Source organism: Mobula hypostoma, chromosome 13 (genome assembly GCF_963921235.1).
Source record: "Mobula hypostoma chromosome 13, sMobHyp1.1, whole genome shotgun sequence".
Taxonomy (NCBI): Eukaryota; Metazoa; Chordata; class Chondrichthyes; order Myliobatiformes; family Myliobatidae; genus Mobula; species Mobula hypostoma.
In genome coordinates, this window is record NC_086109.1 from 88,103,870 (window position 1) to 88,130,627 (window position 26,758).

The 26,758-nt window shown below is 43.3% G+C and overlaps 1 protein-coding gene across 7 annotated transcripts in view; it reads left to right on the top strand.

The window, feature by feature from the left end:
- The window catches only part of LOC134355758 (A-kinase anchor protein 13-like), a 557,767-nt gene that overhangs the window by 432,341 nt on the left and 98,668 nt on the right, over positions 1–26,758 (top strand). For all 7 annotated transcript variants that reach the window (XM_063066124.1, XM_063066122.1, XM_063066127.1 and 4 more), the window contains one exon: positions 11,340–11,490. In XM_063066124.1, coding sequence (XP_062922194.1) covers positions 11,340–11,490 — 151 coding nt within the window. The remainder of the gene's footprint in view (positions 1–11,339; positions 11,491–26,758) is intronic.

The following is a 26,758-nucleotide window of genomic DNA, read 5'->3' on the forward strand; positions in this document are numbered from 1 at the left end:
GTTTCATTACATTGGGTCATATCGGTAAACTGGGAGCTGGGTTCCCCATGGCAGACTATACCAGATAACCATAATGGAACAAACAAGGTGACAAAGGACAGGCAGCCGGTGATTTGTCACAACAAAATGTAGAACACTGAACTACAGCACAGTACAAACCATTCAGGCCACAATGTTGTGCCAACCTATTTACCTACTGTCCTATAAGTTCAAATCTCATCTGAGGTATTTACATACAACTACTTAAATAAATCTGGAATATCAAAGCAAAGGAAATTCTAACATAGGTGACCCACGAGTGTAATCCACCTGGTTCATTGTTTTTTTTTAGAGTTGGGGACCTAGTGGCTACACTTTGGGAGCAGAAAACTGCCAATCTTGTATGTCCAAAATTTATAAGCAGAAAAAGAATCAGGTCAGGCACCACCTGAGTTACCATTTCAGGTCAATGACCCTACATCAGTCTGTTCTGCTGAAGGGTCTCCAACCAGATCTATCAACACACACAAAATGCTGGAGGAACTCAGCCGGTCAGAGAGGAATAAACAGTGACGTTTTGGGCCGAGGCCCTTCATCAGAACTGTTAACTTAAGCAAGCACTGTCTGAGCTGCCAAGTATTTGCGATGTTTCCTCTTTTACTCTGGATCCAGTACGGTACTTGAATTTTAACCAAGCTTTGGGAGTTGTCAGAGATGGCCAGTATATGCTAGCTGTATATGTATCTGTGTGTGCATGTGGCATCTGTGTAGGCATGTGCATATGCTGTTTATCAGTTTGAAGGCAGAGCGACAGGCACAGTTCTGTGGTGCCTTTTGCATTGTCCTTCACAGTCACTGAGGTAATTTTCACGAGATAGCTATTGTCATGTAGGAAATGCTGCCATCTATTTGTTCCAATAGAAGAGTAGTGTAAATCCAACTGCAAACCTTTCCTCATGACATCAGTTGACAGAGAAGTATCAGAGCAGAGCGCCTCTGCTCTTTGTTGTGATGCAATGAGGTAGTTTTCAGTCCACCTGAGAGGGAGGACGTGATCTTAATTTAATAGATCATCCAAAAATCAGTAAGGTGGTAAAGTTTCAACTTTGTCAGATCTCAGGAGTGAATCTGAACCCACAAGTACTTAGATTGGCACAGCTAGAATGAACAGAACAGCTGCCTCACCACATCACAGACCCTGGTAAAAATCCTGACTGGCTCACCTGTCTGTGTGGAGTTTTCGTGTTCCCCCTGGGCTTCCTCCAGAGCTTCAGTTTCCTCCAGCATTCCAAAAGGTGAACGGCAACTGTGAATTCTCCCTTGATTGTAGGTGAGTGGTAGAATGGGGTTGGAACTGATGAGAATTTGGAAGACCAAAATATGGGATTGGTATAAATGGGTGGTTGATAGTCAGCACAGACTCAATAAGCCCAAAGGCCTGTATCTTTTACATGAAGTGAGCGAACTCCCAAATCAAAGTTCAAAGTACATTTATTATCAAGGCTTCTATACCTGTACATTGCCTTGAAAGAGTATTCAGCACTTCCCGCCTCCACAACAATTTTTCACGTTTTCTGTCTCATTTTCTAAATCTAAAATATATTAAAGTAGGATTTTTCAGTTCATCTACAAAACATTGTGCATCATGTCAAATCAGAAGGAAAATTCCAAAAGCTGTCAACCATTTACTAAAAATCAAAAAACAAAATTGAGGTTGAAAAGGTATTCATCCCTTCCTCTAACTTTCCTCAGGTGCAATACTGTCTATTACCTTACCAACTCACCAAATTTGTTGATGGGGAAAGTTGGAGGACACCCCCTATCTCTATAAGGTCCAACAGTATGTGATGGATTTTCAACAGTCTAAATGAAATGAAGACAAAAGAACATTCAAGGCAAGTCAGGGAAATGATAATAAGGAAGCACATATCTGGGGAAGGGTATAAGACCATCTCAAAGGCACTGAACATACCTCGGAACTCAGTGCATTCCATCGTGAAAAAGTAGAAATAATATGAAACCACAGCCACACTGTCTAGGTCACTGTCCCTCTAAATTTAGTTACCAGAGAAGAATGGCACTTGAAGTGAGACTGCTGTAGTGCCAGCAGTCATTCTGAGTGAGCTGCAAAAGTCAGTGGCTGCAACTGGAGATGATGTTCATGGCTCTACAATCTCTAAGACCTTGCAGAAAAAGGGTATTTATGGAAGAGTGGCAAGGAAGAAGCCGTGGCTGAAAACGAAAGCATATCCTTGCCTTTAAAGACTTTGCAGAGTGTCACTTAGAAGATACTGTAAAGACATGGAAGAAGGTCTTGTGGTCAGATGAGACTAAAGTGGAACAACTTGGCCTCAACACCAAGCAGTACATGTGGCGTAAATCTAATGCTGCGCATCAACCAGGTAACACCATCCCGACTGTAAAGTATGCTGGAAGTGGAAATATACTATGGGGATGCTTTACAGCAACAGGGACAATAAATCTGGTCCGGATTGATGAGAAGATGAATGCTGCTAAATACAGAAATCCTGGAAAAAAATCCGCTAGCCTCTGCCAGAAAGCTTAAACTGAGGAGGAAATTCGTCTTTCAGCAGGACAATGACCCAAAGCACACTGTCAGAGCAAGCATGGTGTGGCTTCAAATGAATAAAATCGATGTCCTTGAGTGGCCCACTCAGAGTCCTGATCCTAAACGCAACTAACCTGGCACAGCTTGAGTAATTTTGCAAGGAGAAATTGGCAAATCTTGCTCTATCACATTGTGCAAAGCTAATAGAGACTTATCGAAAAAGACTACTAGCTGTAATAGCTGCGAGAGGTGGTTCAGCTAACTAGTGAGCAAAGGGGGACGAATACCCTTCAACTGCTGACATTTCAGTTTTTGATTTTTTAGATTTTCATGCTTTACAATTTTCCCTGTTTTTGGGCTCTACTGTGAAAAAAGGAGCATGTGATTCACAAATTAAAGTTCTCAGTTAAATTGATCAAAGTAACTGTTTGTAGTACTAATTTATGTGATCAAAGGGTTGGGGGTGAATTTACTTTTCAAGGTATTGTAAGGTACCTAGAGATTCATTTTCTTGCAGGCATTTACAGGAAAAAGAAATACCATCGATTTTTTTTTTGCAAAACTATACATAAACAGACACAAAGACTGCTAGACACCTAGTGTGCAAAAGAAGACAACCTGTGCAAATTTTTGAAAATAACAGAGAACATGAGTAATAAAGAGTCCTTGGAAGTGAGTCTATCACCGTACAGTCTGTTCAGAATAGTGATGAGTGAAGTGATCCACACCGGTTCGGGAGCCTGATTGTTGTAGAGTAATAACTCTTTCTGAACCTGGTAGGGTGAGAGCTGCAACTCCTGGCCGATGGTGGTCGTGAGAAGAGAGCACGGCCTGGATTGTTGGGGTCCTCGATGATGGATGCTGCTTTCTTGTGCTCTATAGTGGAATGTGCTTTGGCTCTGATGGTCTGGGCTGCATCCTCTACTTCCTGTAGTCTTTTCTGTTCCTGGGTATTGGTGTTTCCATACCAGGTCATGATGCAACCAGTTAGAGTACTCTCCGATGTGTATCCAGAGAAGTTTGTCGAAGTTTTTGGTGACATGCCGAATCTACGCAAACTTCTAAGTAGTGGCACTATCGTGCCTTCTTTGTAATGACAGGACAGATTCTCTGATATATTGACACCAAGGAATTCAACGTTACTGACCCTCTCTACCTCCATTCCTCTAAGGAGGACTGGCTGATGGACCTCCTTTAGTCGGTAATCAGCTCTTTGATTTTGCTGACATTAAGTGAGAAGTTGTTGTAGCACCATTCATCCAGATTTCCAACCTATGCTGATTTGTCATCACTTATGATTCTCCCATGTGTTGCAGAGCAGATGATAATCTGTTGACCATATCCCTTGTGTCACCCTCACCGTGTAGTTTGTATCTGTTTACTTGATTATCTGGCCAAATTCGGCTGCTCTGTGTGTGTTCACGTGGGCGCATGCATGGCTATTAAACTTGCTACAATTAGTATAGGTCTAATGCCTCGATTGACTTTGCAAGTAAATCCACCTTCACGCATTATAAGGAGAGTGTTTTGCATGAAAGTTTCAACCTGTGACAGCCAATATATACGGTTACAGCAAGCGAATTATTGACAGGAAGTTCAGTTAAAGGGTTGGTTCATCTGTGATCACAGTTTTGCAGGCAACGATTAATTGCTCAGTGTGTAAAGTGTAAAGGTAGATAGATGAAAATAAATCGTGATAGCCATAGGGCTGACTGTGCAAATATGCAGATCCACATATAGTAAGGTAGAGCAGAGCCTCAAGATATCCTTCAGCAGGAGATCCTCATACAGCACATTTTTGATCCGGATTTCAGCATCTGTTATCTCTTCCATCTCCAGTGGATAAAAAAAAGACTGAATACGGGAATCCTAGTAAATATTATTTCCCTGCATTCCGGAACACTGCAGTTTCACGGCTGCTGTCCTTGGTCAATTAACGCAACAAAAGCTAGGAGTTGGAACTGGAATTCCCTGAGCCAAATTTGGCTAAATATCACAGTGGATTCATTCGAAAAGGATTCGATCAAAACTTTGTGCAGTGAGACCAATGACCAAGCTAGAGTTCAAATCAGTTCTCCCCACCCCTCAGCTGGGCTTTAAAAATTCATAAAAACTCTTGCAGCAGTCACTGAGTTCTACAAAAGCAACTTGAGGTTTACTTAGAACTTCTAGTCTGATTAAAGCCTGAGTCTTCTGTAAATGAGTAATAATAGTAATTCATACTCGAATTGAGTATGAATCAGAATCAGGTTTATTATCACCGGCGTGTGATGTGAAATTCATTAACTTATCAGCAGCAGTTCAATGCAATACATAATCTAGCAGAGAAAAAAAATGAATAAAATAATAATAAATAAACAAGTAAATCAATTACGTATATTGAACAGATTTAAAAAATGTGCAAAAACAGAAATATTGTATATTGTTACAAAAGTGAGGTAGTGTCCAAAGATTCAATGTCCATTTAGGAAGCTGTTCCTGAATCACTGAGTGTGTGCCTTCAGGCTTCTGTACCTCCTACCTGATGGTAACAGTGAGAAAAGGGCATGCCCTGGATGCTGGAGGTCCTTAGTAACGGACACTGCCTTTCTGAGACACTGCTCCCTAAAGATGTCTTGGGTACCCTGTAGGCTAGTACCCAAGATGGAACTGACTAGATTTACAACCTTCTGCAGCTTCTTTCGGTCCTGTGCAGTAGCCCCTCCATACCAGACAGATGCCTGTCAGAATGCCCTCCAAGGTACAACTATAGAAGTTTTTGAGTGTATTTGTTGACATGCCAAATCTCTTCAAACTCCTAATAAAGTATAGCTGCCGTCTTGCCTTATTTATAACTACATCGATACGTTGGGACCAGGTTAGATCCTCAGAGATCTTGACACCCAGGAACTTGAAGCTGCTCACTCTCTTCACTTCTGATCTCTCTATGAGGATTGGTATCTGTTCCTTCATCTTACCCTTCCTGAAGTCCACAATCAGCTCTTTCATCTTACTGATGTTGAGTGCCAGGTTGTTGCTGCGGCACCATTCCACTAGTTGGCATATCTCACTCCTGTACGCCCTCTCATCACCACCGAGATTCTACCAACAATGGTTGTATTGTCAGCAAATTTGTAGATGGTGTTTGAGCTACTGTATGCCTAGCCACACAGTCATGTGTAGATAGAGAGTAGAGCAGTGGGCTAAGCACACACCCCTGAGGTGTGCCGGTGTTGATTGTTATTGAGGAGGATATGTTATCATCAATTTGCACAGATTGTGGTCTTCCGGTTAGGAATTAGAAGATCCAATTGCAGAGGGAGGTACAGAGGCTCAGGTTCTGCAACTTCTCAATCAAAGTTGTGAGAATGATGGTATTAAATGCTGAGCTATAGTTGATGAACAGCATCCTGACGTAGGTATTTGTGTTGTCCAGGTGGTCTGGAGCCATTGAGATTGCGTCTGCAGTTGACCTATTGTGGCGATAGGAAAAATGCATCGGGTTTCAGGTCTTTTCTGAGGCAGGTGTTCAGTCTAGTCATGACCAATCTCTCAGAGCATTTCATCACTGTCAATGTGGGTGCTATAGTCATTAAGGCAGCCCACATTATTTTTCTTAGGCATTGGTATAATTGTTGCCTCCCAGGGGGTTATTCCCTCAATGGAGAATGCCTGTCCGTGACTATGGAGAGACTGATGCACAAACGGCCACTACCTGGTCCTTGACAGATCGGGGTCAGGGTCAAGTGGCACGGAATGCAAGATGACTGGGAACCCTTCTCTGCTACAGCCTTCCTCTGCCTTCACTGCTGTTGTGATGTGTCATCATCTTCTGCTAGCTCCATCGTTGAGGTTTTGGTTGGATCACTGTTTGTCTGGATCCTCCCCTTTGACCTTACCACCATGGGTGACTACCAGGAGCTAATCTCCGGACAGCATCACTCTCGGGATGTCAGGAATTTTCAGGCCTCTTCATCACGACAAAGGGACGATCCTCAGAGAAGAAATGAGTAATAAGACTTAAACAGACAGCAGGGTAGTATAGCAGTTATAACAACGTTTTACAGCTCCAGCAGTCAAAAACACAATGTTCAATCCCCCCCCCCCACTGTTTCTAAAGAGTTTGTACTTTCTCCCCGTAACTGCGTGGGTTTCCTCCGAGTGCTGTGGTTTCCTCCTGTATTCCAAACAGAGATGTGAGTTAGGCTTACTGAGTTGTTGGCGTGCTATGTTGGCATCAGAGATATGATGATACTTGCAAGCTGCCCCCAGCACATACTCAGACTGTGTTGGTTGTTGATGCAAACAACACACTTTGCTGTGTGTTTTTGTGTGCATTTGATAAATAAAGCTAATCTTTTCAATCTTACAAATCACTTAATGGGGCTTTGGTTGAAGTTTTCAGGATACCAAGGCAAGCTACTGTAACGAAAACCAATTTCCCCTGGGCTTAATAAAGTATGACTATGACTACTTGTGTAGAACAGATCTATTTCTGCTGGTTGGAAAGTCTGTGACTGGACGGTACATTCTGCACCTGGCCCTGAAGAGTGAAGTTAGGAAACAGTTCTACACATGATAGTGGAAGAAAACAGAATCTCTCCCTCACAGGCAATAATTGATCAGGAAATTAGAAATAATTAACTAACATGGGGAAAAAGATGTGTGTGGTTAGCTCAGAATCATAATGAGTAACAAACATAAGGGTTAAATTTCCTCCTGTGGCTGTATTCCTGACCACCAGTGAAATTGGAAGATGTTGAAGGGGTGAGTGGAGACTCAAAGAGCAAGTTGTCAGACTTAGAATTGTGTCAGTTAGACGGAAAGAGGATTAAGGATGGCTGGTCTATAAGAAGCAATTTGGAGGCATTCACAGGAAGATGCCTCCATCAGAGAAGGAGAATTTGGCCACAGAAGGACACGAGTGAGGAGGGATCACTAAATGAGAGTGGGCCATTTTAAATCCAGAAAAACAGAGACAGGATGTGCTGGCGTTGGAAAGGGTTCAGAGAAGGTCTACAAGAATGATTCCCAGAATGAAAAGGTTAATGTATGAGGAACATTTGATGGCTCTGGGCCTGCAGTCGATGGAGTTTAGAAGAATGATGGGTGGGGGATGGAAGATCTCATTGAAACTTACTGAATATTAAAAGGTCTAGATGGAGTAGATGTGGAGAGGATGTTTCCAATAGTCTAGGACCAGAGGGCATAGCCTCAGCATAGAAGAATATCCCTTTAGATCAGAGATGAGGTGGAATTTCTTTCACCAGAGGATGACGAGTCTGTAGAATTCATTGCACGGACAGCCAAGTCATTGGGAAAATTTAAACTGGGGTTTGATAGGTTCTTAATTAGTAGAGCATTAAAAGGTTACAAGGAGAATGCAGCTAAGAGGGATCATGATTGAATAGTGGAGCAGACTAGATGGGCTGAGTGGCCTAATTCTGCTCATATGTCTAATGGTTGTGTGGGCATGTGTTATCTGTGTACATGTAACTGCTTTGAACTGCATACTCATACATATTTGAGAACCTGCCCATAAGAAATGTGAGATTACCTTTGATTTCTCTCTCAGCATTTCTTGCTAACCAGTGAGTTACTGGTTAAATACAGTGATACCCTTAACTGGAATTACTGAGGGTGATATGATGAGGAACCCAAAGGTTGAAACTAGTTGGCTTTAAGGATTACCTTGCTGGCGACCAATTCAACGTTTTTAGTTTCAGAATCAGTAAATTGAGAAAAATAAATGTGAAACTGTTAAGTAATTCTGCTTGCTTCTGTTTGTATGTGTCCTACACAAGGCCTCAAAACTGAAACACTCAGCCTGAGCTAAAGTCAAAGTAAATGTACTATCAAAGTACCTTGTGATTCATTTTATTGCAGGCATTCACAGTAGAACAAAGAAATACAATAGAATCAATGAAAAACTACATACAAATGAAGTTCCGAGTAAATTTATTATCAAAGTTCAATTATGTCACCATATACAACCCTGAGATGCATTTTCTTGCAGGCATACATAATAGAAACAACGAAAGATCATACCCCAATAGGATGGACAAAAACCAACTTGCAAAAGTCAACAAACTATGCAAATACAAAAGAAATGATAATAAATAAATAAATAATAAATATCGAGATTGTGAGATGAGAGTCCTTCAAAGTGAGTCCATAGACTGTGGGGACAGTTGAATGATGGGACGAGTGAAGTTATCCCGTCTGGTTCAAGAGCCCGATGGTAGATGGGTGAGAACTTGGTGGTGTGGGTCCTGAGGCTCCTGTGCTACCTTCCTGATGGCAGCAGTGAGAAGAGAACATTTTCGGTGTGGCGAGAGTTCTTGTTGATGGATGCAGCTTTCCTGTGACAGCTCTCCATGTAGATGTGCTCAGTGATGGCGAGGCCTGTATCCAGTACTTTTTATAGGATTTTCTGTTCAAGAACATTGAACAGGCTACGATGCAACCAGTTCAAATACTCTCCACCACACATCTATAGAAGTTTGTCAGGTTTAGATGTCATGCCGAAACTTCACAGATTTCTGAGTAAATACAGGCACCTCTGTGCTCTCTTCAAGTTCCACTTGCGTGCTGGGCTGGCCCAGGCCAGATCCTCTGAAGTAATAACACCATGAATTTAGAATTGCTAATCCTCTCCACCTCATGGACCACTGACTCATGGACCTCAGGTTTCCTCCTGCTGAATTGAACAATCAGCTCCTACTTGGTCTTGCTGGCATTGAGTGAGAGAGTGATGTTGTGGCAGCCCTCAGCCGCAATCTCCCTCCTTTATGCTGATTCGTCACTATCTTTGATCTGGCCAATAACAGTGGTATCACCAGAAAACTTAAATATGGCATTGGAGATGTGCTTAGTCTCGCAGTCATATGTATAAAGTGAGTAGAGTAGGGGGTTAAGCACACAGGTCCTTGTACTGCACCTATGCCGAAAGACTCACAAACAAATCTTAATCTGCCATTAAAATATAACTGTGCATGGGAGTTTGCTGTGTTCACAGTGGCTACTGTTTTACCTTCATTGTAATACTGACAATGATTCAAGATTATGTCATTAGCTCTAAATCGTCCTATGTGATCCTGTGGCATTATAGAAAGGTCAATGTACTTGGTCATGTGTGTTTCTTGTTCTGAATTGACAATCCAAAGCCTAGCCTGAAACTCTTCCTATCAAGAGTTTGAATTAAAACCCCTTCCAACACTTGTTCTTTTGTAAAATTTTCTTTCAAGGTGATTTAAGTTTAGATTTCCAGCAGTCATTTTGTTTAAATCCACCATTAAGAGCCAGTACACTTGTATCAGTGACCACTTGTTTGTCAGTCTTTATATAGTAGTGGGATGGCACGGCAGTACAGCGGTTAATACAGTTGCTTTACAGTTAGTGATCAGGGTTCAATTCCCGCTGTTGTCTGTAAGGAGTTTGTACATTCTCCCCATAACCTCGTGGGATTTCTCAGGTTCCTCGCATTTCCTCCCACATTCCAAAAATGTATGGTTAGGGTTAGTGAGTTGTGAGCATGCTATTTTAACGCCGAAGGCGTGGAGACACACAGGGGCTTCCCCACACAGACCTTGGACTCTGTTAGTCATTGACACAGAGTGGCACATTTCACTGCATGTTTCAGTAAATGTGACAAATAAAACTGATCTTTAGCTCTCTGATGGACAAATGCTAAAACTCTCATCATTTCCTGAGCAACACACACAAAATGCTAGAGAAACTCAGCAGGTCAGGAGGCATTAATGGAAAGGAGTAAACAGTCGCATTTCAGGCTGAGAGCCTTCATCAGGACACAGGTCCTCAGGTTTACTCAATTCCAGAGATGCAACCTGACCTGCTGACTTTCTCCAGCATTTTGTGTGGTTCCTCTGGATTTATAGCATCAGCAGAATTTCTTGTATTTGCCTTTTAATTCCCTGTTTTAGAAGACACTTCCCATCATCGCTCAGTCTGGCCTGGAAAAAATCCTGAGAACAAATGGAAAACACTTTGGAAACTTTTGAGGAGGCTGGTGGTTATTTAAACATTGTTAGTTGTCAGTTTTATTCCTGTTGATACGAGGGTTGATTATGAGAGTTAATAGTGACAGTGACAAAGCATGTCATGGTACAGTTATCGCAGCAAGATATGCACTCATTTGACACCTCTTGTAGCAATAAAGTGTACCCTGATCTTCTGCTGCTGCAGCCCGTTTTCAAGGTTTGATATATTGTGCGTTCAGAGAAACTCTTCTGTACACCGCTATTGTAACGCATGGTTATTTGAGTTACTGTCGCCTTCCTGTCAGCTTGAACCAGTCTGGCCATTCTCCTCTGACCTCTCTCTCATTAACAAGGCATTTTCACCCACAGAACTGCTGCTCACTGGATGCTTTTTGTTTTGTTCACCTTTTTTTTGTATACTCTAGACCAGGGTCCCAAATGGTGGTCCACGGACCCCTTGCTTAATGGTATTGGTCCATGGCATACTAAATATTGTGAACCCTTACTGTAGAATCTGTGAGAAAATCCCAGGAGATCAGCAGTTTCTGAAATACTCAAACCACTCTGTCTGGCACCAACAATCATTCCAGAGTCAAAGCCACTTGGATCACATTTCTTCCCTATTCTGATGTTTGGTCTAAACAACAACTGAATCTTGTGAACACGGCTGTATGCTTTTATGCATTGAGTTGCTGCCACATAATTGGCTCATTAGAGATTTGCATTAACAAGCAGGTGTACCTAATAAAGTGGCCACTAAGTGTAGAAATTCTGATTCCAGTCTCATTGATCATTGATCGCTTTCATTTTAGGAGAAAGAGAAAACAAAAGAGAAGGAAGTAAAAGACAAGGACAAGAAAACTACAAATGGACATGTCTTTACTGCCATTTTAGCATTTGGCTCACCACCGTGTCACCAGTGTAACAAGAACATTACTACCAGAGAGGCATACCTCTGTAACAGTAAGTAACCTGCTGGAAGTTTGCTAAACTCTTGTTGTGAGAAGTGTTTTTTTGCATAATGCTTTTGAAACATTATCAATGGACATACAAACACTCCACTCTGGCACAATTTTCAGTGCTGTCACTGTTAAGTTTAAATTGTGTAATAACTCCATACAATGTCCAGGAATGACCACATTTTCCCCTTAGATTGTAATGTAACTGCTCTTGTTCTGAGTCTGGTCTCACCCACTCCTCCAACTCTGTCCCCATGCTCATCCTTGTTTTCAGAATCAGGTTTATAATCACTGACATATATTGCAAAATCTGTTGTCTTATGAGAGCAGTAGTGTGATACATAAAATATACTCTGTTACAATAAGAGATATACAGTATATAAAATAATAAGTTGGGAGAAAGAGTGCAAAAATAATAAGGTGGTTTTTTTGTGTTCATGGACCATTCAGAAATTTGATGGTAGAGGTGAAGAAGCTGTCCCTCAAATGTTGAGTGTGTGCTGACAGGGTCTTGTACCTTCTCCCTGATGTTAGAAATGAGAAGAGAGCAAGTCTGGATGGTAGAGGTCATTAATGATGGATGGCGCCTTCTTATCATTTCACCTATGTCCATTCCAGTTTTAGCTTGAAGGGCAAGAACTGCCTTCCTGAATTTCTCTCTGCTATGCTCCTTAACAAAACTTCTCGTTGTGTATTTGAGGTCATGTAGTGTGGAGCACCACTGCTGTAAGTCTTAGTGTTAAAGATTTTAAATGAATGTGTTGTTGTGAAAAGGAGCATAATTTGATTAGGACTCGTGTCTGGGTTAAACACACCAAATGCTGGAGGAACTCAGCAGGTCAGGCAGCATCTCTGGAGGGGAATAAAGAGTCAGTGTTTCAGGCCGAGACCTTTCATCAGGACTGGAAAGAAAGGAGAAAGAAACCAGAATAAGGAGGAGGAGAAGAAAGGTGATAGGTGAAGCCAGGTGACAGGGTGGGTGAGGGAGGGGGAATAAAGTGAGAAGCTGGGAGGTGATAGGTGGAAAAGGTGAAGGGCTGAAGAAGGAGGAATCTGATTGGAACGGAGAGTGGACCATTGGAGAAAAGGAAGGAGGAAAGACACCAAAGGTCTGGATCCATTGTCAAATATTCTCACCAGTTGTACACAACTCTCACTCTTGACTGTTGTTGCATGAACAAATTCACCAGCGAGAAGTACTGGTAGATATGAAGCAGTCTCTTTATTCGACAAAATGAGACACAGCAGGCATCATAATTGAGACCCTGTTTGATGCGAGAGGTCTGCTTGACACGACACTGCACGACATTTTATATGCTAAAGATCAAAGGTCGATTCAGGACAATTCCATATTTACGATGCTTGCTTTGAACTACAGACACCCAAAAAAACAGATTTTAAATCAGCATTGTCTGTTCTTACATTTCACTATAGTCTACAGTTCTAAAGAACCCCATGTTCAGAGCTGCATCTTAGATTTAATCAACAGTTCATACTTGAATCTGGTGGCTGAAGTCAGTTGCTGATGTTATTTGCTGTATGTGCTGACCACAAAAAAACGCTCTTGACATGACAAACATGTAGATGCCCATTATCTATTGTTCCCTAATGTTGAACTGTGAGCAGCTATGTCTCCAAGTGTTCTGTATGACACAGGACGTTGCTCTCACTCATTCTTTTCATATCTTTATTGTTAAACTTAACTTCTAATGTGTGACATAAATAAGTGTAAAGCCCCTTGGGATATCGTCCTCTTTTCCACTCCAGGCCCTGAATACAGCCTCAAAAACCTGTAGCTAATCAGTCCTTTCCAGCTGAAACACATTTAGTGCCAGAGATTTTGTGACTTTTAATAAAGCTGATTAATTACATTCAGACGGTCTACATGAAAAGGCTGTTGAGTTTGTGGCAGAAGCTTTAACCCTTAACTGTCATTAAGCACGTCTTGAGGTTTGGGCAAAGGAAGTTCACGCAGTCGATTCCAAGTAAGAACAACTTATGTTATGAAGGTTAAGCAGACTGGGCCCACACTGTCTGTTGGTGAGAAGTACAGGAGTTGATGCCATTGAGTAGCCTTGACAGAGTACATGTTGTGAGGTTGTTTCTGGGAAAGGGAATTGGAATCAAGAATTAGGGGAGGTGTAAGAGTTATTTAGTTATTGAGTGATACATCATGTTAACAGACGCTTTCCTCGTTGACTTTGTCATCTGAGTGCATAGATTACACATTGGTTGTTGGTCAGTCTTTGTTCATGTATAATTTTTCAAAAATTCTATTGTATTTATTTTCCTGTAAAAGCTTGCAAGAATTCCGACGTCTATGAGGTGATGTTACGTCCTCCCCATGAACGTGTGGCTTTCCTCTGGGTGCTCTAGTTTCCTCCAGCATTCCAAAGATGTACCAGTTAGTAGGTTAGTTGATCATTGTAAATTGCCCTGTGGTTAGGCTAATGTTAAATAGGGTTGCTGGACGGTGCGGCTAGTTGGAATAGAAGGAGCTATCCTTCACTGTATCTCTAAATAAATATAAAATAAAATAGAGGAGGAACTCAGCAGTTCAGGCAGAATCTTATGCATTTATGGTCCCATGGCTTTTTTATTCTTCCCACTAACCCAACAACAAATGGCTCAGCTTACAGGAAACTTGTGTCCAACAAATATCACATCTTGGTTCTGACTACTAAATTTTTTTTTATTTTCTGTGTTTGATATTGTTTGAACACATTACAGATCTCAGCAGTTTTTGGTTTTATCAGCAATCACATTGTTGTGGTACCGGTACGGTCAGTAAGCTAATTGATCAGAGTGTAAAAGAGAGCAAATTTCTGGATGGGAATTTCTGTGAATTCAACCATTTGGAAAGGATGCTCATTGCCCAGTTTATTAGGTCTCGGAGGGTATTTGAGTTATTGCCGCCTTCCTGTCAGCTTGAATCAGTCTAGCCATTCTCCGCTGACCTCTCTCATTGACTTAGGAGCTGCAAGTTAAGGCAGTTTTAAAATGGAATGGTGCCCTATTTTACACCCACTCTCTGTTCCTCTCTCAGTCCAACCCCACCCTCCACCTGACCACTGCAGTGATCTCCACCATCAGCACTGCAATGTGTAGTTTTAGTTTCTTACTTACGAGTCTACACCACTCACAGTTGGAGCAGGATATATTTTAAACCCTTTAAAAGAATTTTTAAAAATCTGTAAAAGTCGGGTAACAGTTCTGCTCTGTCACACTCCTGAACTCTTGTTAATGTCAAGCATAGACTAACAGTAATGGTGCCTTTTTCTGAGACTTTGGGCCCATAGTTTTCACTTCTGGCAGTTCTCTCACTCTATCCATTACCCCCTCTTTCCTCTACTTTTTTTTCTGTGTTAAATTGTTCTCTTGGAAAAGCAGTGCTAATATTTTTATTGATTGCACTCAGCATTATTCAATCACCAGAATCTCATTTCATGCCCAAAGATTAGAGTTTGTCAAGTCCCAGCACTGCGGCTAAGGACTTTGATGCAGTTTTATGTTGGTCTTCCATTTCTATCCCCAAAACAGCACCACGCCGCAGAGTCAGAATCAGGTTTATAATCACCGATGTGTGTGTCGTGGAATTTGATAACTTAGCCGCAGCAGTACAATGCAATACATGGTAAATATAGAAAGAAAGAAAATAAATAAATTACAGTAAATATATATATATATATGTATCTATTAAGTAGATTAAAAGTAGTGCAAGAACAGAATTAATATATATTTTTAAAAAATGAGATGGTGTTCCTGGGTTCAATGTCCATTTAGGAATCTGTTAGCAGAGGGGAAGAAACTGTTCCTGAATCACTGAGCTTGTGCCTTCAGGCTTCTGTACCTCCTTCCCGACAGTAACAATGAGAAGGGTACATATCCTGGGTGATGGGGGTCCTTGATAATGGACATCACATCTGAGGCACTGCTCCTTGAGGATGTCTTGGATACTACAGAGGCTAGTACCCAAGATGAAGCTGACTAATTTTACAACTTTCTGTAGCTTCTTTTAGTCTTGTGCAATAACCTCCCCATACCGGACAATGATGCAGCCCTGTCAGAATGCTCTCCACAGTACATCTATAAAAGTTTTTGAGTTTTTTTGTTGACAAACCAAATCTCTTCAAACTCTTAATGAACTATAGCCACTGTCTTGCTTTCTTATAGCTGTATTGATATGTAGGGTCCAAGTTAGGTCCTCAAAGATCTTGACACCCAGGAACTTGAAATTACTCACTCCTCCACTTCTGATCTCTCTATGAGGATTGGTATGGGTTCCTTTGTCTTATCCTTCCTGAAGTCCACAATCAGCTCTTTCATCTTACTGCCATTGCGTAGAAGGTTATTTCTGTGACACCACTCAACTAGCTGGTATATCTTTCGCTTGTACACCCTCTCCTCTCCATCTGAGATTCTACCCCCGATGGTTGTATCATCAGCAAATTTATAGATGGTATTTGAGCTATGCCTAGCCACACAGTCATGGGTATAGAGAGAGTAGAGCAGTGGGCTAAGCACACACCCCAAAGGTATGTCAGTGTTGATTGTCAGCATGGAGGAGATATTATTACTAATCTGCACAGATTATGGTTTTACGATTAGGAAGTCAAGGATCCAATTGCAGAGGGAGGTACAGAGGCCCAGGTTCTGTAGCTTATCGATCAGGGCTGTGGGGATGGTGGTGTTAAATGCTGAGCTACAGTCGATGAACAGCATCCTGACGTAGGTGTTTGTATTGTCCAGGTGATCTAAGGCCACGTGAAGAGCCATTGAGATTGCGTCTGCTGGAGACCTATTGTGGCAATTGGCAAATTTCCTCCAACTGTACAATTTTGTCTGTTTTTGATCATTTCTTCCCTTCCCAACATTTTTTCTTTCCCCATTCTGACTCCCCTCTTGCCCCTTCTCTTCACCTGCCAGTCTCTTCCCTCTGATGTCCCTCCTCCTCCTCCTCCCAGGATCTATTCTCCTCTCCTACCACCTCATACCCCCCTCCCTCACCTACCCAACTTCCCCCTCACCTGACTTCACCTTGCAATCCTTCCTCTCCCCACCTTCTCAATCTGGCTTCTTCCCCCGTCCGTAACAGACCTGATGATAGCCTCAGCCCAAAATGCCTCTCCCGTTGCTGCTAAATTGACCCAAGTTCCTCCAGCATGTTGGGTTGTTGCTCTGGATTTCCAGCATCTGCAGAATCTCTAATGTTTGCAATTTTCTTTCCCTGCATTTTTCAAATTAATGTTGATGCCATCAACATTCTAAATGCGCAGAGCGAAAGATAAGCTGCCAAGAGAACAGGGGGTCAAACGGCATCTATGGAGTCTTAAGATGTGGTCAATGTTTTGGGTCAATTATGCTACATCAGGACTAAAATCGTTAGAAGGATGGGAACCAGTAAAAAGAAGTAAGGATGCAGTGAGGGGGATGAGACAAGCTGATGTAGTAGGTGATATTTAGAATCAGATGAGGGAGTGATGACTGGCAGATGGTGGACGTGAGGGGAAAGTGATGAGACCAAGGCTGATAGGTGATGGATGCAAATATAAGAAGAAAAAATATAACCTTTTTGTGCAGCTTGGGCTGTGTGTGGGTTGAGGCAGAGGTTGAAAGGCAATAGTTGGAACCAGATAAGAGGGGGGTGATGGACTGATAGAAGCAGATGTGGTAGGGTGATGATTCTTGGTATTGAGGGGTTGGGGGTGAAGAAAGGGATAGAAAAGGTGAACAAAAGAAGGTTGACTTTGGGTGGGCTGTACTTCTTTCCATGAGGGCTGTGAATTTATTCGGAGCACCACATCATACTTAAAAACACAAATGTCTTTGCAGGATGAGAGAGGAAATATTTTACGTAGTTATATGAAACAAGCTGCTTAAGGAAGTGTTAGAGACAGACCGAGTTAAAATGTTTAGAAGACACTTGGACAGGTACATGTGCTGTTGCCGATTAACTGGACAACAAACGCTTGCACTTGTTCCATAATCATACTTTATTTACCTGTGTACAAGGAGAACAGCCTGTCACCAAACTGTTCTAAAGTCTGAACAAAGAAATAATTTTAAACAGAAACTGAGCAGTTGGATACAGGTATTGATCAAATCAGTAACTTTGTGGATGTTCATATTCACACTCCAGTAATACAGCCAATGGAATCTACATGTTAAAAGCTAATTATACTTTAGAATGAGAAAAGTAACTGACTGATAGTGTCACCCCAAAATTCTTTGTCTTAACCTTGTCTTGGTATTTCAAATGGTTCTGGCACCATGCTGTGCAAAGGAAGGTAATGCCCTTCAAAGACCTTTCTTGACAATACTCTAAACTATCATTGCCTGGATATTATCATAATACTTGCTTTGGCATGTCTTCCACACATGTATAGGGAAGGGTTAGTGGACATGGGCTGTATAGGACGAGCTCGGGGGACACTATAGTCAGTATCGATAAGTTACATAGAAACATAGAAAATAGGTGCAGGAGTAGGCCATTCGGCCCTTCGAGCCTGCACCGCCATTTATTATGATCATGGCTGATCATCCAACTCAGAACCCCGCCCCAGCCTTCCCTCCATACCCCCTGATCCCCGTAGCCACAAGGGCCATATCTAACTCCCTCTTAAATATAGCCAATGAACTGGCCTCAACTGTTTCCTGTGGCAGAGAATTCCACAGATTCACCACTCTCTTTGTGAAGAAGGTTTTCCTAATCTCGGTCCTAAAAGGCTTCCCCTTTATCCTAAAACTGTGACCCCTCGTTCTGGACTTCCCCAACATCGGGAACAATCTTCCTGCATCTAGCTTGTCCAATCCCTTTAGGATTTTATACGTTTCAATTAGATCCCCCCTCAATCTTCTAAATTCCAACTAGTACAAGCCCAGTTCTATAATTCCCCAGTTTCTCTCTCTCTCCTTTTTTAAAAGGTGGGGTTACATTAGCCACCCTCCAATCCTCAGGAACTAGTCCAGAATCTAACGAGTTTTGAAAAATTATCACTAATGCATCCACTATTTTTTGGGCTACTTCCTTAAGCACTCCAGGATGCAGACCATCTGGCCCTGGGGATTTATCTGCCTTCAATCCCTTCAATTTACCTAACACCACTTCCCTACTAACATGTATTTTGCTCAGTTCCTCCATCTCACTGGACCCTCTGTCCCTTACTATTTCTGGAAGATTATTTATGTCCTCCTTAGTGAAGACAGAACCAAAGTAATTATTCAATTGGTCTGCCATGTCCTTGCTCCCCATAATCAATTCACCTGTTTCTGTCTGCAGGGGACCTACATTTGTCTTTACCAGTCTTTTCCTTTTTACATATCTATAAAAGCTTTTACAGTCAGTTTTTATGTTCCCTGCCAGTTTTCTCTCATAATCTTTTTTCCCCTTCCTAATTAAGCCCTTTGTCCTCCTCTGCTGAACTCTGAATTTCTCCCAGTCCTCAGGTGAGCCACTTTCTCTGGCTAATTTGTATGCTTCTTCTTTGGAATTGATACTATCCCTAATTTCTCTTGTCAGCCACGGGTGCACTACCTTCCTTGATTTATTCTTTTGCCAGACTGGGATGAACAATTGTTGTAGTTCATCCATGCGATCTTTAAATGCTTGTTGGGCTGAAGGGCCTGTTTTCATGCCATGTAACCTTGATTCTAACTAAATAATATGGACAAGATATCAGCAGAAAAGAAGAAGGATGCAGAAATGACACTGTAGAGATGGTAAGCTGGCCAGTGCAGAGGCAACACACACCAAACTGTACAAGTTGAATAATAATTGGGAAAAGAGCATTAATTAAAAGAAGGGAAAGACCTGGACTTGAGTATCTTTGGAAGCACATAGTTTATATCTGGAGAAATAAATATGAATCAGATCAGGTTTATTATCACAGTCCTGATGAAGGATCTTGGCCTAAAACACAGACTATTTATTCCTCTCCATAGATGCTGTTTGACCTACTGAGTCCCTCCAGCATTTTGTGTGTGTCATTCTGGATTTCCAGCATCCTTTGTGTTTATTATCTTCTGGCATATGTCATGAAAGTTGTTGTTTTGTGGCAGCAGTACAATGCGATACATATAAATTACAACAAGAATATCATCATCATCATCATGATCAGGTGCCATTCCCAGTCTGAGCTTTGACTGCCATAGCCCACACACACCTGTTTCGGGTCAAGTGGATCAATTCATTGGTATTCATTCCCAGTTCTCTGGTTGCTGTCTCAGCGTCATTTGTCTTTGCCTTCCTCTTGCTTTCTTCCCTTCAGTCTTTCCCATAATTACAATGCATTCTAATTCCTCTTTCCTAATCACATGTCCAATGAAGTTACGTTGCCTTTTCATGATCTCATACATTATTTCTGTTCTCGTATTTGCTGTGTTCATGACATCCTCATTAGATATTCGTTTCGTCCAGATATTCTTTGCTTCCTCCTCAAAAACCACATCCCTGCTGCTTCAATTCGTTTCCTCATGTTACTAGATATTGTCCAACATTCTGAGCCATATAGCATAACTGGATAAACGTAACATTTCAGTACTCTGAGGCGGGTTGTCATGCCTAGTTTAGTATACAAGAATATACTGTATTAAAAGGGCAAAAGCAGAGCAAAATACTGAGTTAGCATTCACGGATTCATGGACCATTCAGAAATCTGATGGTGGAGGGGAATAAGTTGTTCCTAAAACATTGAGTGTGCATCTTCAGGCTTTTGTACCTCATCTCTGATGGTAGCAATGAGGAGAGGGCATGCCCTGGATAGGGAGGGTCCTTCATGTTGGATTGCCTTTTAAAGAAGTCCTGAATCCCAGTGGCATAGTTGGAAGAACCTGTCGGATTTTGAGGCAGTCCAGGATGTTTGTGAAATATTGAATTGGATGGAGTTGGCTTTATTATCTTGTGAGTCAGAAATAGCAGAGCCTTAAACACAACCACAGATCTCCACCATTAACCCCACTGTGCTGTATTCAATGCTCTTGATGTATGTTTGGCCTAATCAGTGTTGGTTATGTTTTGAATTTTGTTTTGGATTGTTTCATTACAATGGAAGTTTTGTTGGAATTCCGTACATTTTTATTTTAAAAATTGAAATATGCCTCACAAGAAATGCACCTTAAGGGTACAGTGTTGGCAAGGTGATTAACTCATGGGAAAAGTAGTCCTTAGGTTTGAATTGGTGATCATAGAGTCATCAGTTCACATCACACCACACCACAGCAGTTAGGGAATTTAAACTTTGCTGAAAGATATGGTGGTAGTATTGGTAATGGTGACCAGAAAGCTATTGAATTGTCATTCAGAAACAAAACTAAAAAGGAAATTCAGAGTTCAGTTCCGATGCCATCTGTAGTAGGTTTGTAGATCCTTCCTGTAAGCATGCAGGTTTCCTCCGGGTGCTCCAGTTTCCTCCCACATTCCAAAGACCTACCCACTGGTAGGTTAATTGGTCATTGTAAGTTGTCCTGTAAAGCCAGGATTGAATCGGGGGATTGCTGAGGGGTACAGCTCAGAGGGCTGGAAGGGCGTACTCCATACTGTATCCCTAACAATCAATAAATAAACCTGCTGGCTTTTGACATCAATGTGACTTGATCCCCTCAAATTCTAGGAAGTTGTCTAGTCCAGTCAGTGGATGGCACAGCAGAGTCACAATGCAATGCTTTACAACATTGGCTGCAAGATTGGGGTTCGCTTCCCGCCACTGTCTATGAGCAGTTTGTATTTCCATGGATTTCCTCTGGTTGCGCCGGTTTCATCCCACTTTCCAAAGACTGACGGGTTAGAGTTAGTAAGTTGTGGCCATGCTATATTGCTGCCGGAAGCGTGGCAGCACTTTCGGGCAGCCCAGCACAACTTAATTTAATGCAAGCAATGAATTTTACTGTATGTTTCAGTGTACGTGTGACAACTAAAGCTAACTTTATCTTATCTAAATGTATACCGGCAAATAAGGCCGTCTTTGTCTTGTCTTTTATGAGGTCCATTAGGTGAACAAGTGGGTTGTTTTTGTAGCAGTGATTCTCAGCCTGAAATCAGATTTTGAAACGTGCAAGTGAAACTTCTGTCTTTCTGTGCCAAGGCCATCTTAGTGTTTGATTTGTTCTGGAGTTTTGCAGACCTCTCAGTTCCATGTTTCTGATCGAAGCACTGGTTGAATGCTAAAGGGTTTTACAAACCATGAGTCTGTCAAGCAGATAAACAACTTTGCTACCTTTTATGGTTCAGTCTCCATCCAATGGAGGAGGACAGTGAGACCCTTAGATCATAAAACATAGGAGCAGAATTAAGCCACTCAGCCCATCGAATCTGCTCCACCGTTCCATCATGGCTGATTTAATATCCGTCTCAACCTCATTCTCCTGTCTTCTCCTCATGTTCTGGCTTTCATGGCTGCCTGTGACAATGATTTCCACTGAGTCACCACCCACCCTCTGGCTACAAGAAATTTCTCCTCATCTCCTCACTAAAAGGACATCCTTGTATTCTGAGGCTGCACTTTCCAGTCCGAGACACCCCCACTATTGGAAAATCCTCTGCACATCCACTCTATTGAGGCTTTTCAATATTTGTTAGGTTTCAATGAGATTCCCCATCATTCTTCTAAGCCCTTTGTAGCATATCAATCGACCCTAAGCAACATGCACAAAATGGTGGCATAAATGGTTCCTCCAGCATTTTGTGTGTGTTGCTCAGATTTCCAGCATTTGTAGATTTTCTCTTATTTGGGAATAGACACTAAGACTAGTCTCAGATACAAGCAAGTAATTCTGCAGGTTGGAAATCCAGAATAATACTCAAAAAAATGCCTCGGAACTCAGCAGGTCAGGCAGCATCTATGAAGGGGTATTAACAGTCAATGTTTTGGGTCAAGAGCCTTCATCAGGGCTCAGTTACAGATGTACATCCAAGACGACCTACCACTGATTTTTCTATACAGAAGTGAGATTGGATCCTCTCAGTGAAGGAAAGCAGAAAATAATGAAACTAGTTGTGAAGTTCAGTGGATATTTGATCAATGTGCATGCCTGCACTATGGTTATGTAGCAGTTAGCACAACACGGCTACAGCTTGGGAGTCGGGGTTCAGAGTTCAGTCCCAGCATCCTCTGTAAGGTCTGTGTGTCCTCCCTATGGAACGCTTGGGTTTCCTCCAGGTGCTGTGGTTTCCTCCCACAGTCCAAAGGCGTACTGGTTAGTAGATTAATTGGTCATTGTAAATTGTCCCGTGATTAGGCTAACATTAAATTGGGGGTTGCTGGGTGTCACGGCTTGAAGGGGCCAGAAGGGCTTATTTCGTGATATATTTCTAGATAAATACATAAAACTGTTCTCAATAAATTCAAGCACTTATCCATTTGGAGAAGCATATTCCATATGTATACCCTCCAACCTGCTGGCATGAACATTGATATCTCTAACTTCTGGTAATTTATCCCCTCCTCCCCCTCTCTTTCTCCAAAACCCATTCTGGCTCCCCTCTTAGCCCTTCTCTTCCCCTCCCCTGCCCATCACCTCCTTCTGGTGCCATTTCTTACAAGACAAAGTAAATCTATTAGCAGAGCTACTGGGCAGTGCGGCATGAAGGGCCAGCAAGACCTATTCCATGTTGTACCTCTACATCGATGGAGGAAAATAAACAGTTGATGTATCGGGCTGAGATGCCCCCATAGGTAACCACTACCATTCTGAGTTCCTCCAGCATTTTGTGTTTGGTGCTCAAGATTTCCTTCTGCTTGTCATCTGATTAACAGCAGTTTGTCTCTGGATGGACATTAAATGAGTGGAAATAGGTCAAAATTAATGTTTTGAGATACAGACCGCTGTTTACTGACATTAACCTGAAATGTCAACTGTTTTCTTCCTCCACTGATGTTGCCTTACTTGCTGAGTGTTTCCAAGAAATTTCTGCTAGTTATTTCAGATTTATAGCATCCACTGTGTTTTCCTGTAGTCGTAAACTTTCAGTGGAGTGCCCAGAAATTCCAGTGAATATCAGACCCAACTGTTGCTTCTGACTGCTGCCTTTTCTACATGTGTGCAAGGCACATTTTTCTGATTTGCAGACTTTTTTTTTAAATGCCCACCCAAGTTCTGTTTTCGTAGTCGTGGCTGTAGCACGAAGGAGAAGCGTCAGCAGGAAATTATTTTAACATTTTTAATAAGTTTTGAGCAGAGCACCGTCATTCCAGCAAATGTTCTGCAGCACGGCTCACAAGTCGGTGAAAGTTCAAAGCCTTGCAAGCCATGGAAATACAATAGGTCAAGGCATCTTATTCTGTAGGTTTACAATTGCAATACCGTTCTAAGTACCGTATCCTCTGTGCTTAGTATTTACACTTTAATTCTAAGAAAGAGCGAGATAGTTGGTGTTTCTTCTTGTTCCAGTGTATTGAACCGTTTGAAAGGATTTTGAAAATACAGCTGACATTCTATTCCCCACTCCTCCCATCCTCCCCCCACTTTTCCCATCTGCTTCTTCAGTTGCTCCTCCCACTTCCCTTCACCCGCCTCCTCCCCTTCACCTACTTCCTCCCCCACTTCACCCGCCTCCGTCCCCTCCCTTCACCCTCCTCCGTCCCCTCCCTTCACCCTCCTCCGTCCCCTCCCTTCACCCTCCTCCGTCCCCTCCCTTCACCCTCCTCCGTCCCCTCCCTTCACCCTCCTCCGTCCCCTCCCTTCACCCTCTTCCTTCCCCCTCCCTTTACCCTCCTCTTCCCCCTCCCTTTAACCTCCTCTTCCCCCTCCCTTTACACTCCTCCTCCCCCTCCCTTCATCCTCCTCCTCCCCTCCCTTCACCCGCCTCCTCCTCCCCCTCCCTTCACCCTCCTCCTCCCCCTCCCTTCACCCTCCTCCTCCCCCTCCCTTCACCCTCCTCCTTCTCCCCTTCACCCGCCTCCTCCCCCTCCCTTCACCCACCTCCTCCCCCTCCCTTCACCCACCTCCTCCCCCTCCCTTCACCCACCTCCTCCCCCTCCCTTCACCCGCCTCCTCCCCCTCCCTTCACCCTCCTCCGTCCCCTCCCTTCACCCTCCTCCGTCCCCTCCCTTCACCCTCTTCCCCCTCCCTTCACCCGCCTCCTCCCCTCCCCTCACCACCTCCTCCTCCCCCTCCCCTCACCACCTCCTCCTCCCCCTCCCCTCACCACCACCTCCCCCTCCCTTCACCCGCCTCCTCCTCCCCCTCCCTTCACCCTCCTCCTCCTCCTCCTCCCCCTCCCTTCACCCTCCTCCTCCCTCTCCCTTCACCACTTCCTCCTCCCCCTCCTTTCACCCACCTCCTCCCCCTCCTTTCACCCACCTCCTCCCCCTCCTTTCACCCACCTCCTCCCCCTCCTTTCACCCACCTCCTCCCCCTCCTTTCACCCACCTCCTCCCCCTCCTTTCATCCACCTCCTCCTCCTCCTCCTCCCTTCACCCAACTCCTCCCCCTTCCTTCACCACCTCCTCCTCCCCTCCCTTCACCACCTCCTCCCCTCCCTTCACCTCCTCCCCCCTCCCTTCACCACCTCCCCCCTCCCTTCACCACCTCCTCCCCCCTCCCTTCACCACCTCCTCCCCCCTCCCTTCACCACCTCCTCCCCCCTCCCTTCACCACCTCCTCCTCCTCCCTCCCTTCACCACCTCCTCCTCCCCCTCCCTTCACCACCTCCTCCTCCCCCTCCCTTCACCACCTCCTCCTCCCCCTCCCTTCACCACCTCCTCCCCTCCCTTCACCACCTCCTCCCCCCTCCCTTCACCACCTCCTCCCCCCTCCCTTCACCACCTCCTCCCCCCTCCCTTCCACCACCTCCTCCTCCCCCTCCCTTCACCACCTCCTCCTCTCCCTTCACCACCTCCTCCTCCCTCTCCCTTCACCCTCCTCCCCCCCTCCCTTCACCACCTCCTCCTCCCCCTGCCTGCACCTCTTCCTCCTTTCACCCTCCTCCTCCCCTTCTGCCCACTCCTTCCCTTCCCTCCCCATGCACTCCTCTCCTCCCCCACCTCCACCTACTCTTGCCGCACACTTTCCTCGTCGCCAAGTCCCTCCCTTCAAGTGATCCCCCAACACCGTTCACTCTGTGATGCTCCGAAGCGAGTGTGCAGGTTATACAAGGCCAAGTCTTGTGATGAGCTCTTTACAGTCTTTTAACTGTGGAGAATGCAAAGGTCTGACAGAACAAGGCACCACACAGATTGTGATGGTCGAGGAGGAGGTGAGGTAAATTGAGCAATTCTTTAGTAATACTTCCTTAAAACTGTGAAAGCCAGTGGTTGTCAAAGGAAGGAAATGGCAAGAGTTTGAAAATGAGCAGGTTGGAATTCGTGACAAATTTTGATTTCAACACCGAAATCGTAAGGCAGAAATATTGTAGCTCAGGAATGATAGTGACCAAGATGAGCAGCACTACTGGTCCTCACAACGTCCCCTCGGTTGTTAACGCAAACTCTGCATTTCACTGTATGTTCCGATAAATAAAAACTTGATGGACTTGAATCTTGAATCTTCAACACTGGACCAACAGGATTGTCCAACTGCAAGGCCAGATGTGACTGAGAGACAACAGTGTAACATGAAATGCTGACATATGAGGAGAGAAGCAAATTTCGTATTTCAAGTCAATGAAATTTTCCTCAGGATGATTAGTTTTCCTGAAAAGTTCTGCCAGCCTGACCTTACACTGAACCTGATCACAGAAGGAGGTGAGAAACTGTGAGTAAACTTGTAAGTGTGAAGGTTCTTAAGAAAATAATAAACACAGTCAATGATAGTAATGAAATCAAAATTAATTAAAAATAAAGTTGTAAGCAAACTAGTTTTAATGAAAATGCAAACAACAGGAATTCTGCAGATGCTGGAAATTCAAGCAACACACATCAAAGTTGCTGGTGAATGCAGGGTCTCGGCCTGAAACGTCGACTGTACCTCTTCCTAGAGATGCTGCCTGGCCTGCTGCGTTCACCAGCAACTTTGATGTGTGTTGCTAGTTTTAATAAAGCTGAGTGACCCCATTTTAAATCCTTGAGGCTACACTAGGTGGCCTTCATATTGCTGAGGAAACATATCGGAATCAGAATGAGGTTTATTATAACAGATGTGTTATATGTCATGAAACTTGTTGCTCTGCAGTGGCAGTACGGTGCAAAGACATAAAATTGTTTTGAATTACTAAATAAGTACAGCCAAAATGAGAAATAACAAGGTAGTCCAGTCACAAATAAGAGAAAATCTACAGATGCTGGAAATCCAAGCAACACACGTACACAGTGCTGGAGGAACTCAGCAGGCCAGGCAGT